Source organism: Sesamum indicum, linkage group LG9, assembly GCF_026168435.1.
Source record: "Sesamum indicum cultivar Baizhima isolate 11 linkage group LG9, ASM2616843v1, whole genome shotgun sequence".
In the NCBI taxonomy this organism is placed as follows: Eukaryota; Viridiplantae; Streptophyta; class Magnoliopsida; order Lamiales; family Pedaliaceae; genus Sesamum; species Sesamum indicum.
Window position 1 is genome coordinate 19,331,025 of NC_142665.1, and position 16,024 is coordinate 19,347,048.

The window sequence follows — 16,024 nt, forward strand, 5'->3', positions numbered from 1 at the left end:
CGTTCATGATCCATAATTTAATTGAATTTAATTAAACACAACTCGCTTTGAATTCAAATAAAAACATTTTAAACCCAACCCAAAGTTGGGTGCGTCGGGTTGAAACTATGACCATATTTTCACGAGTACTTGGTAAATAATTACTTTTTTCATAAAAATGAACATGTAAGATTGGCTCTGATATCAATTATTGGATCGTACGTCCGCTGCTATAATAAAAGTTAGTAACTTTTAAAAATGATACAACTCAAAATATTTAATTATACAGTAACCTAAGCACAACGTTTGAATTACTGTGGCAACATTAATTTCGCTTTAACACCAAATATTTGATCGCACATTTGTTGTTGTGCCAAAAAACTAAAATTATTAGCAATAATACAATTCAAATATTTAAACTGTACAACAACCCAAATACAATGAGAGTAGCCCGTTTTGAATTGATTTAAATTGGGCCTAAATCTGCAAATATCTTTCTGGTTTAGCCCGACCCGGATTGACGTTTGATATAAAGATCAATGGAATTCCATGTAACAAACAGGGGAAACAGAACACTCCCTGAAATTATTGTGTCATCAGCGTTGGGTACGAGAGAGATCATCAACTCCCAGCTTAAAATTGGTAATTTCTGCTCCTATTGTCTTCTTTTTGTGTTGCTTATTTTCCGGGAAAAAGAAAGAGCTGGATGAATCCGCACCCTTGGATGGATACACATGTGTTCGATTAAATGTGCCTAAGAAAAAGTAGCTTCTTTAGATTGACACATTGTGTATAGGACTGTGGGAGATGATGAATTCCTGAAGCCCATGTAGGAAATAATAAAGGTTCTTTCATTTTGTGTAGAGAAATCGGAGTTTTGGTGTTTCTTGCGGCAGCCATGGATGAAGAAATGTCTAATTCACTCCGGCGCATGTCCACAAGAACTCGTAAGGTTGCTCCCAAAATGGCAGCAGCGCTTGCCAGCAGTGATAATCGGACTCAGGTCTGTCTCACTATGGTTTCTCCGGTTGCTCGTTCATTGTTTATTTTCTGTGGGTTTTGTTGGGTTCTTGTTTGGACTTTGGGTTCACCTGAATATAGAAATTATTTGTCAGGCAATCCTTGCTCGTCTTGAAGCTCTGGAAAATGATAATGCTGGACTGGAGTCAGTACAAGTTGACGAGGATGATGAAGCCTCCCTTGATGATGATGATCAAGGTCAATCACTTTGTAGTCATTTTGTCTGCGGTTAAAACGAAGCATAATGATGAATTGTGGTTCTTGCTTTTTTCACTTGGTCGGGTCAAGGCTTAGGGGTAAAAGCAGTAGGGATTTGCATACCTTCCTCCTATTGAAGTTTCGCTAGCTTGTTGCTTCTTGCTTCAACGATGATTCAATTGCAAATATTCATGCAACAACCACCTTAATGAAAGCCATTACTTAAATAAAGAATTTTGCTCTATCACATAAATGACATTATCATTCTTCAGGTAAGGGGGTATCCAGGCATACTTCCATCAAATGGGACTTGGGCGAAGAGAATAAATTTGGAAAATGGAATCATAAAACAAGATACAGATGCTAATTCTTGGTATCTTTACTTTACAATATCAAGTATTTCTAATTTTTCTTGTCAACATTAACTGAGCTGAAGTTTCCAAATTAATGATTTTGATGTAAATGAAATCATCATATTTCCACGAAACCGATGGATAAGTTGGTAATTCCTGGATACCTTTTGTTTGTGCCTTGCTCGACCTTGTTTAGGATATACCTCCTTTGCCTGAAAGAGTAGTGGAAATATTATTTCTGCTTGCTCGTGGTTTCACTATCCACTGGAAGATTGTTCTTGCTTGCTACTGTTCTTCCTATCCAGGCTCAATTTAGCATGTTCTAAACAAATTCAAGGCAGGCCTATAAACTACCATGCTCTTTATCATCATTTTGTGGTGATGCTGGTTGCCCATTCAAGAAGAATATGCTTGCCTGACTATACTTTCATTTGGCTTGATGGAGTCTGCCCAAAACCTTTGCTGCATGCTTTAGTAGGATGCAATTTTATTATTGTGAAGATACAGTATTAAAAAATTCGAGTCCTCATTCTCACTTTCTTCTCAATTCTATTTACTATTTTCTTAAGCTGTTTCACCTCATGACTTTCTCATATGGATATAGTGTTGGCTAGTGGATTTCTTTTTCTTTCGTTAGGTGGTTTTATCTATCCTCACTTCATCCAATTATAGATGCTGTTGCATATTTTTCTGATGCAGCATACCAGAAGAAGCAAAGTAAAAGCACAAAACGCAAAACTCGTCAAGCTAAAGCACTTGAAAATGCTAAGAAGGCACCAAGAACGTTCCTTGAGCTTTTGCAAGAGGTAAGGGCTAAGAATCACGGATGTGTTGCTTGATTTTGCTTTAACTGCTGCTAGTAAACAATCTTTCTGAATATTTGATTCTTGGGAACAGGCTAACCTCGAATCATTGCCTCCCCACATCCCCACCTACTTGAGAGCAGCTGTGGGTCCTCCAAGTTCCACGGCCCGTCGGCATTTCTGCACAGTTTGTGGTTTTTCAGCCAACTATACGTGCGTCCAATGCGGGATGAGATTCTGTTCAATCCGATGCCAGACTATCCATAACGATACTCGTTGTCTGAAATTTGTTGCTTGATTGGTGTCTTCTTGTACAAAGATAAGTTCGACAAATCTGTAAAACAGTTTGTATATCAACAGCTATTATTTCATATTATTCAGAAACTAACATGAAAATCCTCATATTGCATTTGCTACCCATAACAACCTGATAAGAAGTGATTTTCTCACTTATTGTGTGGGAGATTCAACTATGGACTTATTTCAGGAGTGTCGGTCCTTCTACCTGACAATGTCATTTGTAGTAATTGCCCTGATTGTGTTTCTCACAAACAAATGCTATGTAACTACTGGAAAGATATCCATGGGTAAACATTTGTATAATTAGAAACATAACTTACCCTTTCTTAAACATTATGTTCTCTTTTGCTAATATTGTAGTTCACAAATCACAATGACAGATCTCCAACACCCTAATCAGCATAATTAATCTCAATCTCTTTGTACTTATACTGACAATTTCACAGATATCCAATGTTAAAACATGCATACATACATATATATGTCCTCAATCTTTTTTTTTTTTTAAAATTAGGGTAAATTACGACAAGTATAGTTATGTCTAATTTTTAGAGAATTCATTATAATATACCCAAGAAAATAATTATTATACCCAACATCTCTGCACATACGTTGGAAACCCAATGTTTGTAAGCTCTTATGCCCTAATACTAACAAAACCAACTTACTCAACTGACTGACAACCTTTTCTTGATCAATAATCGACTGACAGACTGCAGAAGCATAGTTGTATTAACACACACATAAATGTTTTGAGTTGCAAAGATGTAGTGCAATTTCCTCATCTCCCTTTCTGTCCCTTGAAACAAGTTAGAAATATCAGCAGTTGTCCCAAGACCAACGCTAGGGGGAGGAAAAGAAGAGGTCAAAAAGGAAAGAGAGGGATGAATGCATCAATTTCAATTGGGCTTGGGCATCATGTCCATGTCCAATTGACGCGAGGAGTCTTGCTCCATATAAACCCCATAAGCACCCCGCCCAATTCCCAATCAAAATTCCCATTTCTTTTCTCTCTCTCCTCTCTCTCCTCTCTCTCCACCACCACTACCCAGCTGCGAGCTGTAAGAGGAAGAAGAGTGGCTGCTTCAATGTCTTACGATAAGCAATTGGCTGCTGCCAAGAAAGCTGCGTCTCTGGCTGCTCGTCTATGTCAGGTGACTCGCATTAAACTTGTCTTTCTCTTCTTCCGCGTTTTCTTTATATGGGGTAAAATTGATGGTTGTTGCCTTATTTGGCTTGGTTTTTATTGTGTTTATATGGGGACTTGGTGAATTTCATGTACTACGAAAGATAAAGGAGAGATGATTACATGATGATTTTTTGAGGAATACTCTGATGAATAGACGGGATATTTGATAGTTTTAAGCAATGCCCTAGTGTTTAAGAGATGTATTGGTTGGTGGGTTGGGGATTTGAACTTTGTCTTTTCTTTCAAAGTTATGCCTGTGGTTAGCTGAAGAGTCGTGGTTTTCAAGCATTTGGCCTCCACATTGTCATGGGTTTATTGGGGTTGTTTACTTTTTGTTTTGAAATAGTGAGAAAGTTTAGTCGTTTGATTCCTGTGAACATTCTGAAGTTCTATTCAGGAGATTTTAGACCAAAATTGTTCTGAGTATATGGGAGAGAAGAGTAAGAAACAGGGAGACCGACTTTTAAATCCAGAATAAAAGATCCCTTCCCTAGACACAGCCAAGAATTGTTTATGGATAAGATTCTACCGAACAAGATTGGTATACATATCATATATGAGGAGCAATAGGTGGCACTAAAGTTGAGACATTGAAAAAATCAAGGTTGGGACACTTCAATTTTGTTGATTTAGCTAGATTTGTATGAATGGATTAAGATCTTTCTCCAGTTACTCATTTGGCTTAGGAGATTATGGTTGGAAACCAGTACAGAATTTTACAATCGTTTCACCTGAGTAAGCATGCTAATGTCTGCTGTGTGATATAAGACTAAGATATATTTTACTTATTCACTGAACAGAAGGTGCAAAAGGCTTTATTGCAATCTGATGTCCAATCAAAATCTGATAAAAGTCCCGTCACAGTGGCTGATTATGGTATGTTATCGCACTTTCAATCAGTTCTTCCAGGAAATTATTTTTGTACCCATTTTGAAAATATATAGTTGTGTGGTAATGCAGTTCGAGCTACTACTCTGTCCGTTAGAAAGTTAATTGGAGATATGGTTGACCTTTATGAAGCAAAATGAACAGTAACTCCAAATATGTTGCAAAATCCGATGCAGAGACGTATTTGCATTTGTTAATCAAACTATAGAGAGAACCAAATGGCGGTCTCCTGATGCCACTTAAAACAGATAACCTACTTTGTGTGATATTTTGCATTTTGTCTGTCCTAGTATGTAGTAGTTCTCTCTCCCACTCCCTAGTTTTTTTTTCCATGGATAACCCCATTTTCCTTTATGTAATGTTTGATTACTTCTGAAGCATCCATAATTGTCGGTGTTCAAATTTAACTTTGTGCTTGCATTTATTCTACAGGTTCACAAGCTCTTATCAGCTTTATTTTGGAGAAAGAGTTTCCATCAGTGCCTTTCTCTTTAGTAGCTGAAGAGGTATTTGAATTTGTTGGTTGCTATTGGTGTTAGAACAATTTTAGTTTTCTTATTTTAAAAGAAAGGAATTATTTTGATTTATAAGCTGATTGAACTACTAGTGTGGTGTACTCAGAGTTCCATTTCAATTTCCCCTTTCTATAGTTTGGCCTGTCCTTTTTCTCGTTTTTGTGTTTTGCTTCTTCCACCCCCCGCCCCCCCGCCCCTTTCATGAGTAATTTTAATGCCTTTTCTCTCATTATTAAAGGTGGATGTCATTTGTTGTTTTATGTTTGAGTACTTCAGGACTCTGGAGACCTTTGCAAAGAAGAATCTCGAGAAACACTGCATCGCATAACAGAACTCGTGAATGAGACTCTTGCTACTGATGGAATGAATGATATATCACCTCTGTCTGAGGAAGATGTGCTTAAGGCCATTGACAATGGAAAATCTGAAGGGGGTCCTCATGGTCAGCACTGGGTTTTGGATCCGATCGACGGCACCAAAGGGTAAGTATACATGTCAGACCTAATGAATGGTGCTTGAGCCATGAATGACATTCTACTGTTTCGGATTGCTATGTGAATAAACCAAATTTGCGACCTTTACATTCATCCACTTTATGTTGGCTAGCTCTTCCATATAAATTGGAGACTGTCATGTTTGATATGTGGTCTCACTTGTTTCTTGGTCAGGGCTTGACATATAGCAACATTTAATAGCCTCAAATTCTCTGAGAACATTGACTTTCTATGATTTGGTGCAGCTGGGGTAAATACAGGGTAAAATGTTTGTTGAAATTTTGTAACACAGGTCTTATGAGAATTATGGTGCAAATTTCTTAATTTGTCCATTACTTATTTAAGAATCACCTTACTTAACAAAACTGTACCTGCAAACTTCAATTGATAATTTCAGCTTTTTGAATTGTACCCGTTATCTTTTTCCCTAAGGCAAAGCCACCTCTTTGACAAAATATTTTCTGTCACATGTGTTTCTAACAATAGTATGCAATGTCAACCATGTAACATCTCGAAACCATGATGTATTTCTTGTTCCTATTCCAGATGTTTCAAGAGGGGTTCCTTTGACTCCTAGTTCTGTGATTGCAAACACAGAAGTACTCACTTTACCTCATTAAGACTAATGTCAGACATAGTATGAATATACACGGGTTTGTTTTGAAATATTGGAACAAGAGAACTGGAGTCTCTGGGTGAGGATGACATTTTGAAAGCTACTGAAATTATTAAAAAAAAGAAATAGTGAAAAAATGATATTGAGGGTGCCTATAAACCAGAGAGGACTTGAGCTCTCCTCTTTTACCTTTGCGCTGGTTTCAGAAGCTGCAGTATGTTGTATATTGAAAGTCAAAAGCCATAGTTAGTATTGACTGCCCCCCTCTTGGAAATGCAGATTTCTAAGAGGAGATCAATATGCTATTGCATTGGCATTATTAGATGAAGGGAAAGTGGTGCTGGGAGTTTTAGCCTGTCCAAATCTTCCCTTAGCATCTATTGCCAGAGGCGGTCAGAGCATTTCTGGAGATGGAGTTGGCTGTCTCTTTTTTGCCCAAGTTGAGGCTGGAACATACATGCAGAGTTTAGATGGCTCCACGCCAACAAAGGTTAGTATTTCTTCTACCTCAATGCTGACATACTTGGTTCCGACATCTAAACTTCCCTATGGCCTTTCAGGTACATGTTACTGCTATCGAAAACCCTGAAGAAGCATCCTTCTTTGAATCTTATGAGGCTGCCCATTCTTCACATGATTTATCTGGTTTGATAGCAAGGGTAATATTCTGTGTTTGTGTCCACGTATGCATGTGCCCATGCAATATGTGAAAATGCCTAACTTTGTTCCTTGACAGAAACTTGGTGTTAAAGCACCACCGGTTAGGATTGATAGCCAAGCAAAGTACGGTGCTTTGTCTAGAGGAGACGGAGCAATATACATGCGGTTCCCACGGAAAGGCTACCGAGAAAAGATATGGGACCATGCTGCTGGATACATAGTCGTTGCAGGTTGATAAATCAGTCATATTATTTCAACACATTTTAGTTGCCTGCTTTGTTTTAACAATATGGTTATGGAATCTATCATTGTAAAACCTTTTGACACTTGTGCCGTGACCTTTGATTTTGCAGAAGCTGGAGGTGTTGCCACAGACGCTGCTGGGAATCCTCTGGACTTCTCCAAAGGAAGATATCTTGATCTGGACACAGGAATTATCGTCACGAATCAGAAACTGATGCCTTCTCTCTTGAAGGCTGTTCAAGAATCAATTAAGGAGAAAGCTTCATCTCTGTGATGCAGAGACTCAACTCAAGAATATCAATAAGTGACTATGGTTCAAGCTTTTAATAGATGCTCACTTCATTTCCTTTATCTCATGCTCTTTCTCACTTCATTCAAAGAAAATCTGTATAAGCCTTTTTCAATACATACACCCGAATTTCTTTGTCCTATTTTATACTGTGTGTTAAGGCCCCGTTTACTTTTTAGGATTGGATTAATGGGTGATCGAAGGCCTCAGGATAGATGTGCTATAAAATGAGCGGTTTGGGCTAAATAACTTATCTCAGGAGTAAAGGTGGGATAGATTGTCAGGTAAGATGAGCGATTAGTAATGCCATGTCCTCTCAAAAAAGAAAGAAAGAAAGGGGGCTCATTTAAAAATACATAATGACATTTTTTTTTTCAAAAAGAGTTTTGAAATTATCCCTCCAAGGGTTTTTTGTTTACAGTTGTATTCCTCGTGTTGGGATTTGGACGGAATTATACTGATGCTAATACAAGTGTTTTGGGAGAAAGTGCAAATTTGTTGAAAATTAATCCGTTTCAATCCAAAGTTGGAGCTTCTTCAGAGCTCAAGTCTGTAACTCTTTATAAAGTTTTGTTTTGAGTATGAGTGTAAATTACAATACTATTGATGTAGAAGAAACAATAATAACAATTACTTCCAACTTGACTCATTAATTCAGTACTGTAATAACAGTATGATGATTGTAAAATTTCAAAGTATTTTTTTAAAAACAATAAATTTAATTTAGATTCAATATTGAACTCGAATAACTAAAGATTTGATCATCACTTCAATCATCATCATCCTGTGAGTAGGGCATGAAGGTTTGGAGGAATAGTGGTGGAGTCGGGGCGAAATGAGGTTTGTGGGGCTAGCATGGGCAAATCGGAAGTGGATGGCATCCGTTGTGATATATCGTTGAAACTGTGAAAAGGTGCATATTGTGGAGGGATTTCAGGGTGGTCAGGTTCCTCTACAAGCAAGAAGGCAAACTGCTTTGATTTGCATTCGTGGCTGGGGCGAACTCATCGTCCCAGTTGAAATAGAGTCCGTGAGCACAACATTCTTGCATTTTGGAGGGTCTGAGATGGCGGATCAGGAAAGGAGGTTTAGAACAAGGGGCAGGAAGAAGTGGTGGAGAAACTGCTGCTGCCTCAAGTCGAAGGGCTGAGAGAGGCGGCAAGCATCATTGAGCTTCAACTCCAGTAGTTTGGCCAAGCCAATTGCTTGGTTGATTGCGGAAGGGCGAAGAACAGCCAGCTCCCTCAGATATCGAGGCGTAGTCTTAATATAAAGCAATTTAGAATGCTCTGGGGATAGTCCGCCAACTCCATTAAATTCAAGATGCTTATTTCATTCTGACACCCTATCAGGATTTTATGAGTTCCTGAAACATATTATGGAAAGGGTGGATTTACAAGATTTCTAGAATAAATTATCACCATCATGAATAGCTGCAGCCAATGTCAGTATTTTCCAGGATAACGGCCTAAAGGTCAAATATGATGCCATTGAGTAGTTATCTACAATGGAAAATGAGGATAATCCTGCGGATGCCGTTCAATGGTCCCTCTAAGTGATTTCTCCTGATCCCGGAGGTTTGAAGGCGGAACGTCGTACACATCTGTGAAAATTTCTCTTATAGGAGGTTTCTCGACCTTCTCTGCAACTTGAATTGCATGTAGAACCTGAAACATTCAATTGGTACATTTTGTAAACGAGCATCAGTACAACTAAAAGTGCTTTCATCATTGCTACAATGAAACGGGTGGAAATGACCAAACACGGTAGACATTTGCAATGTTATTGTACCAGGTTTATCTATGAACCCATCAGGTCGAAAAATTGAACATATTATGTTCACTTAAACCGCATGGGTACATAAAACATGTATAGAGAAAGTGATCTTGTAAAATCATTTGCTGCATGTGTAATAAATATCATGGGAAGAAAATGTATGAAGTCACTCTGTTGAGTATGAATCTAGCTCAAGCAAATTTTACCTCCTGACGGGCGCGGTCCCGGAGTTCAATCTCGGATTGAGCAGTCCACCAACCTTGTCCTTCAAGCCATTTCCTAAACCTTGCGACTGGATCTTGAGCTGCTCTCCACCATTCTATCTCTTCAATTGGACGATATTTGGAAGAGTCGTCTGATGTGGAGTGGTGTCCTGCTCTGTATGTGAGGGCCTGTAGATAAAAAAGTAGGCTTTGAAGAGCACAGAAAAGGTAACAGAATCATGATATGAAATACCAAATTGCACCTCAATTAGAACAGGTCTAGATTCAGAAATTGCCATTTTGCGTGCCACATGAACAGCACTGAACACAGCGAGTGTGTCATTACCATCGACTCGGATGCTACGGACTCCATAGGCCTGACCTCTGACAACAATACCATCACCTATCCAGGAAGTGGAGAATTCTGTTTAAGAAAAATAATAAAATTTGGAAGTTTATGCATAATGCATTCATAGAATAGAATATACTTCGAAACTGATCACTAACTGGGGTGCTGATGGCCCATCCATTGTTTCGGCAAAAGAGTATGACAGGTGCCTCCATAACAGCAGCAAAATTTAAAGCAGCATGAAAATCTCCCTAAATATTGACAACAGAACAAGCATATTACAACGGAATTCAAAAGATCATGAAATTTCTTGGTAAGCTTCGAATTTTTGGTTGAAACAATAACAGAATGCAGTAGTTCTTTTCTTATTTTGTTCTGAACCCTTCAATCTGCCTCGTCTCTGGTCATACCCATCAACACAGAGGGTTGCCTAATATCATATGATTCACAAAGCAAGAAAAAGAATGGAAGATAGGGAATTTATAATCCTCGTGCCTACAACATTTTGAGCTGTGTATATTACCGTACTAGTGCCTCCATCGCCAAAATAAGTAATCGTGCAAGCATCTCTTCCATCCATCTTCAGTGAATAGGCAGCACCAACGGCATGGGGAATTTGAGTACTGAGGGACAGTTACCACCACGAATCATGAGCTAAAATTTGAAATAGCAGACACTAAATATTAGCACCAACAGTTGTCTTGTCTTACGCAACTGTCGAAGCAACTGTGACATAGTTGTGCTTGTTGGATCCATAATGAGCAGGCATCTGCCTCCCTTTGCCATTGTCACCTTTGTTTCCAAAACACTGGTTTGCAAATTCTTGCAGGGTAAATCCCCTCCACAGTAGGACTCCAGCCTCCCTATACTGCACAGTCCATCACTAACTTTACATGCACATAAGCAGAAACAACACTAAAAGCTGAATGTTTAAGGGGTAGACAATAGATGGATCATCCATCAAATATAGCAAATTCTGAAGGTTACCTTCTTAACATTTCTCTCCTCACCCTCCCTCTCCGTTTGCATAATGGAGTATGGAGATTGACCTAACTTTATTATAAACGTCATACAACTTTATTGCTGGCGGCAAATTTGTAATTTTATATGTTTTGGCAGGGCCGTACTTATATAAAGAGTTGATGGGTGTTCGTCTATTGTACTTTGTACAAATATTCTATCCTAATAAGAGAAACTTGAGTGACGATAGACGTATCTCTGAACCTCATCTAGACCTGTGTTTTCCATATTTGATTTTCCTTCTTGTTTTTGCACAAGTTTCATAATGTGTCTTGCAATATTTTAATCATTGAGCCCTTCCTCAAATACGTATGAAAATAACATATATGTGTTATTTACAGAGATGGTTAACCTGAGGAAAGACAATATCATCCATTGTGAGTGCAGCTGCAGATGCAATGTTTATGGCTTCTTCTCCAATTGCAGTGACATAAAACGAAATTCTTCCCTGCCTCTGGGCTTCATAGAAGATGGTGTCCATGGTTTGAAACGTGACCATGTCTTTGTACATCTTCACAGCAACGTCCTTGTCTATCTGATTACATTTATACCCAAAAATTTATGTAACGGGCTGCATTTAAATATAAGCAGCAATATATGTAATACTTTGGTGGTATACCTGCACAAAGTTGTTGCTTATTGGCTGCCCACTGTCATCAAGAACTCGGTAGCAATGAATCCTCTCCTCTGGAAAGTCAGATAGGAATTTCAATTCTGGAGTAAATTTAACTATTCCCCCAGGGAAATTCAGTACCTAATAAATTTTTTTAAAAAAGAATTCTGTAACAATTCAAGTAGCATTGTTGTAAATACGAAAGACAAATGTACATCATTACAACATTCATATATTATTTGCTACACATATACAAGAGTTTTAAGAATGAAGAAGCCACTCAAGTTCTTAAATTATATTTTCACTAAATTAAGACATAAGAGACTTCCCTTCCACTAGATACCCCATAAAAAACCATATTGCATAACTTAAAACAGGAGCTAATGCGTCAATAATACAGTCTGCAAAAGCAACCACCAAAATCAATAACAATCCCTGCGTCCACAGAGAGTACAGAAAAACAAAGCAACGCAAAATTGTAATCTTTCAATAAACCTCTGCACATATTTGCATATTGCTCAACTACAAAACATGCCACAACTATCATTACAATTAATAGAATGCAGAAATGGGTTTTACATCAGTCACCTATCAATTAGAACTGGTAGAATTTTGCCTGATATTTCAAGTTTTGCCACCACATCTGGTGACAAGTATCTGCAAAACTGTTCCTTTATCCAAAAACCGGAGACTCAATTCTATAATCATATCGTAACAATTGTAACTAAAGTTCCAAAATTTGCAGCAAGAATAAATAACAACTCCTAAGATTAACCTTTATCAGAAAATAAGTTTACAGCTTCTTTTTGAACTGCTTAAAATTAAATTATTTTAAACCAAAAGACATAAACAACTCCCCCTTTACTCCAGCAGCTTATGGTAAAATTCTTCACTTTTTACTTTTATTTTAAAAAACTTTTCCACCGACAACTGACTTGCAACTTTTTACGAACTGCTGAGGCAGAAACTGTTGCAAACACCCCTTTAAAAGGAGACAGACAATCAACTTCGCAAAATAGAAACACTTAATACTCATTAAACATTTAAACCTTAGAGTCACGCCTAACTTCACAAATCATAACCAATCTACCATCTGCATGAGAAACCCTCATTTCAGGATTATCAGAACTAACTTCCTTTAAATTACTGAAAATCGTAAAAACAGCAGTACCAGAAGATACCTGAGGATCACCAGCAGGACGCAGAGAACCCAATTGTATATCAGCTTTAACAGATTCAAAACGACGAGACGTGAAAAGGGGCGGCCTATTCCAGAAAAATGCATGTGGGATTCTGCCATTTCCGGATAAAGAAGCCTGCTTTCGGGACAAACAAGAACTCCAAGAACTGAGGTTCATCATTCCCAAAACACCCATTTTTGGTTTCAGATGGGCCAAAAATTTTCTAGATTTCGATAAGCACAGAGCCATTGGAAAGATGAGAATGAATTTGATTGTCAAAGCAAAGCGCAAAGGATTTGTTGAAGATGGATAGGTAAGTACTTGTTGGTAGCGAGTGGATTTGCTTGCCACGCTAGAATGTGTGAATAGTTTCCCAAGTTCGAGGTGGTAGATTTAATATAATTTAATTATTAAATCAATAAGAATGTGGATGTGTGCAATGTATCTTCTTGATTTTGTTGCATTTCAATAAGCTACCACCCTTAAAACAAATAATGCTAGTCCCATATGGGCATAGTAGCGAACCAGCATCCCAAAATGTTAACACAATTACACCATCAGAATTATACAAAAACAAAATTAGATGTTGCGGCACGTCGTTTTTTTTTTTACGTATATAATAAATAATATTTTATATTTTATAATATATTATAAATAAAAATAAAATATATAAACCAGATCCGTTAATATAAAATTTAAAAATTGAATAAATTAGTTATCAACTTAAAAAAAGAAAAAAACATACATTAGTTATCTTATCAGTTGAAGGTCATTTTTTATTTTACAAAAATTTGGTACGGTGGTATTCTTAATCGTTGCTTGTGAGCGTGGAGAATCTCTTTTTATTATATTAGTTGCGCTGATATGCTATTCCTATGAATATATAATAAATAACTTTGTACATTTTAAAATACTAATTGTTGTCGTACACTGTCTTCGCAAGTATATAAAAAAGAATCATAATATTAGATTAAAAGAAATTGTGAAAAAATATAAATCATATGTAAATGCATATGTTGCCCTCAAAACAATTATTTTTACACCAATTATAGGAGCAATTTTTGACATTATAGGCTTGCACCATGATATCTAATTTGATGGGCTAGATTGTCAATCCTCGCTCAGGAGGAATAATTTAATTTAAGGGATAATTACACTCTCCTCCCCTGATATTTGATATAATTATATGTAGATCTTCTGTGATTTTAAAAATTATTGTCTATAAATAAGTCCCCCAATTAGTGAAAATTCATGAAATATACTGATATTAACAAAAAAAAAATATGTATATGTTGACATCCGATTGACTTATTACTGATTTATTGCAGATCAAATAAATATTTTTATGATCAAACTACCCTCATACTTTTTTACGCATTAATGCATGAGAGGAGGTATATCTTCACTGTTATAAGGGTAGTTTAGTCAGAAAAAAATAATTTGACTGGCAATAAGTTAGTAATGAGTCAATCGAGGGTAAATATAAATTTTTATTCAAATTTTTTTATTAATATCAGCAAATTTGGTAAAATTTGACTAACGAGGGGATTTATCTATTAAATGAAAGTAAATATCAAGAGTGTTAGATGTAATTTCTCAAACCACATGGAGTTTACGTATAAGTACACCAAATGTCAGGAGAGGGGAGTGTAACTATCCCTTAAATTAAATTGAGTTAGTCTAATGTTTATGTCCAACCTATCATTATTTATGGCTTAAAATAAAAGGAATAAATGCAATTAATTACCCTCTATCATTTGCTCTCTCTTTAGCCAAAATATTAGCCAATGATAGCAAACTTTATTCATCATAAAAAATTTAACTAAATAATTGTTTTAGTTGCTTTACATAATTTAAACAAATATATAAAACATAGTGCTATATTATTATATAATTAATTAACATGACATTCAAGAAATTAACTATTTTATCTTTTATATTTGAAAATTCCATTGATTTATTTTTTCATTTCTTTTTAAATTGATTTTAAAGTGGTTTGTTATGAACGAACTTTCACTGTCATCACTCGATGCGATGAAATTTACACGACATCTTCCTCACTAAAACTCAAGTTTTCCTAATCTATTTCCCATATTTTAATGTATTTTTCTAAAAAAAGTTACCGTCCACGCATTTTATTGGCTAATCCCAAAATATTATTAATAAAACATCTACGCTTAAGCCCCGTTTAGCTCTGTGATTGAACAGTTTGAATTCGCGTTTAAAAAGCAAACACGACTTCTTAATTTATTTCTGAATAATAACTTTTATTCCTTTATTAACCTTAAGAATAAGATTAGTTTTGAAATTTACAATCTATACTTGCATAATAAATTATAAAATCATGAATCTAAACAAATGCTACATATAGTTAATTATTTTTAAAATTTATTACTTCAAAATATTTAGTTTATAATCAATTTTACAATCGTCCGGACAAATTAGTTAAAACTAAAGAACAAAAATTTAAAGCCTAAATTGGTTAGGGTAAATTTAGCAAGTAAACCATTCAAAAAAGTTAGACGAAGAAGAAAAACCAAATTTTTAGTCCCTTATAATTGTTTTTCGTCTCATTTTATTTATTTATATATATATATATATATATATATATTTCTCATCTCTCCATCAGTCATCTTTGACAGCAGAAACATAATGAAATTTAAGTCAACATGAATGACATATTCTATTAATAAAATCAAAGAAAATTTAATTATCTGTCCTTTTTTGCGACTATATAAAAAAAAAAGACAAGAAAAATCATTAAGCTAAGAAAAAATTTGTACAAAAATAAAAATATACAATAATTATACATAATACGATCTATTAAATGAGATATAAAAGACTACAAAATAAATTTTAAATGTCATCCCAAATGGCATTATTTATGTATTGCAATCTACATAACAACATTAATAACAAGAATGAATGTGAAGTTGAATGTTTTCAGAAACGAATAAGGTGGTGGGAACCAAATCCAAAGAAAAAAGAAACAAGTTGATTCAATTTTCAAATGGATAATCATCTAATTTTATTATTTCAACATTTGCTACTTTTTAATAAAATATTAGGCATATCTTATAATGCTTTTGAAATGCATAAAAAAAAAGTAATTAGATTTTTTTTTTAAGTAAGAACGATGAACTATTATTAATTGAAATAAATTGATTACAATTATTCCAGTCAGATATCAATATCTATCTATTACAACAATCATAATCTAGTCATATAACAATATCTAATAATCATACTTTGATTAATAATATCAAATATTTAGTAAACACAACATCCCACGCATAAAATGGGGTCCAAACCCATGACCTCTAAGATCGTACGGC

At 35.7% G+C, this 16,024-nt stretch overlaps 3 protein-coding genes and 1 long non-coding RNA gene across 4 annotated transcripts; 2 read left to right on the forward strand and 2 right to left on the reverse strand.

Annotated features, from left to right (window-relative positions):
• Positions 1-461: 461 nt before the first annotated feature.
• On the forward strand, positions 462-2,755 carry SEF (HIT-type Zinc finger family protein). The gene is made up of 5 exons (XM_011101428.3): positions 462-621; positions 844-982; positions 1,095-1,197; positions 2,250-2,356; positions 2,448-2,755. Exons 2-5 carry the CDS (start codon positions 878-880, stop codon positions 2,649-2,651), a joined length of 519 nt encoding a protein of 172 aa, XP_011099730.1. The 5' UTR covers positions 462-621; positions 844-877; the 3' UTR covers positions 2,652-2,755.
• LOC148786988 (uncharacterized) lies at positions 2,589-3,179 on the reverse strand. Its single transcript, XR_016067296.1, has 2 exons — positions 2,781-3,179; positions 2,589-2,687 (listed from the first exon to the last, which is right to left on the reverse strand). It is a non-coding gene; the product is annotated as an uncharacterized LOC148786988 (long non-coding RNA).
• Positions 3,180-3,401: 222 nt separating this feature from the next.
• LOC105178071 (3'(2'),5'-bisphosphate nucleotidase 1) lies at positions 3,402-7,725 on the forward strand. The gene is made up of 8 exons (XM_011101427.3): positions 3,402-3,807; positions 4,643-4,718; positions 5,163-5,236; positions 5,522-5,727; positions 6,635-6,845; positions 6,916-7,014; positions 7,092-7,245; positions 7,369-7,725. Exons 1-8 carry the CDS (start codon positions 3,538-3,540, stop codon positions 7,530-7,532), a joined length of 1,254 nt encoding a protein of 417 aa, XP_011099729.1. The 5' UTR covers positions 3,402-3,537; the 3' UTR covers positions 7,533-7,725.
• A 1,118-nt stretch (positions 7,726-8,843) lies between these two features.
• Positions 8,844-13,080, reverse strand: LOC105178070 (2-oxoisovalerate dehydrogenase subunit alpha 2, mitochondrial). Its single transcript, XM_011101425.3, has 9 exons — positions 12,690-13,080; positions 11,515-11,649; positions 11,248-11,430; positions 10,586-10,743; positions 10,399-10,498; positions 10,015-10,126; positions 9,790-9,929; positions 9,530-9,715; positions 8,844-9,214 (listed from the first exon to the last, which is right to left on the reverse strand). The coding sequence occupies exons 1-9, from the start codon at positions 12,936-12,938 to the stop codon at positions 9,050-9,052; spliced, it is 1,428 nt and encodes a 475-aa protein (XP_011099727.1). The 5' UTR covers positions 12,939-13,080; the 3' UTR covers positions 8,844-9,049.
• Between the last annotated feature and the right edge of the window lie 2,944 nt (positions 13,081-16,024).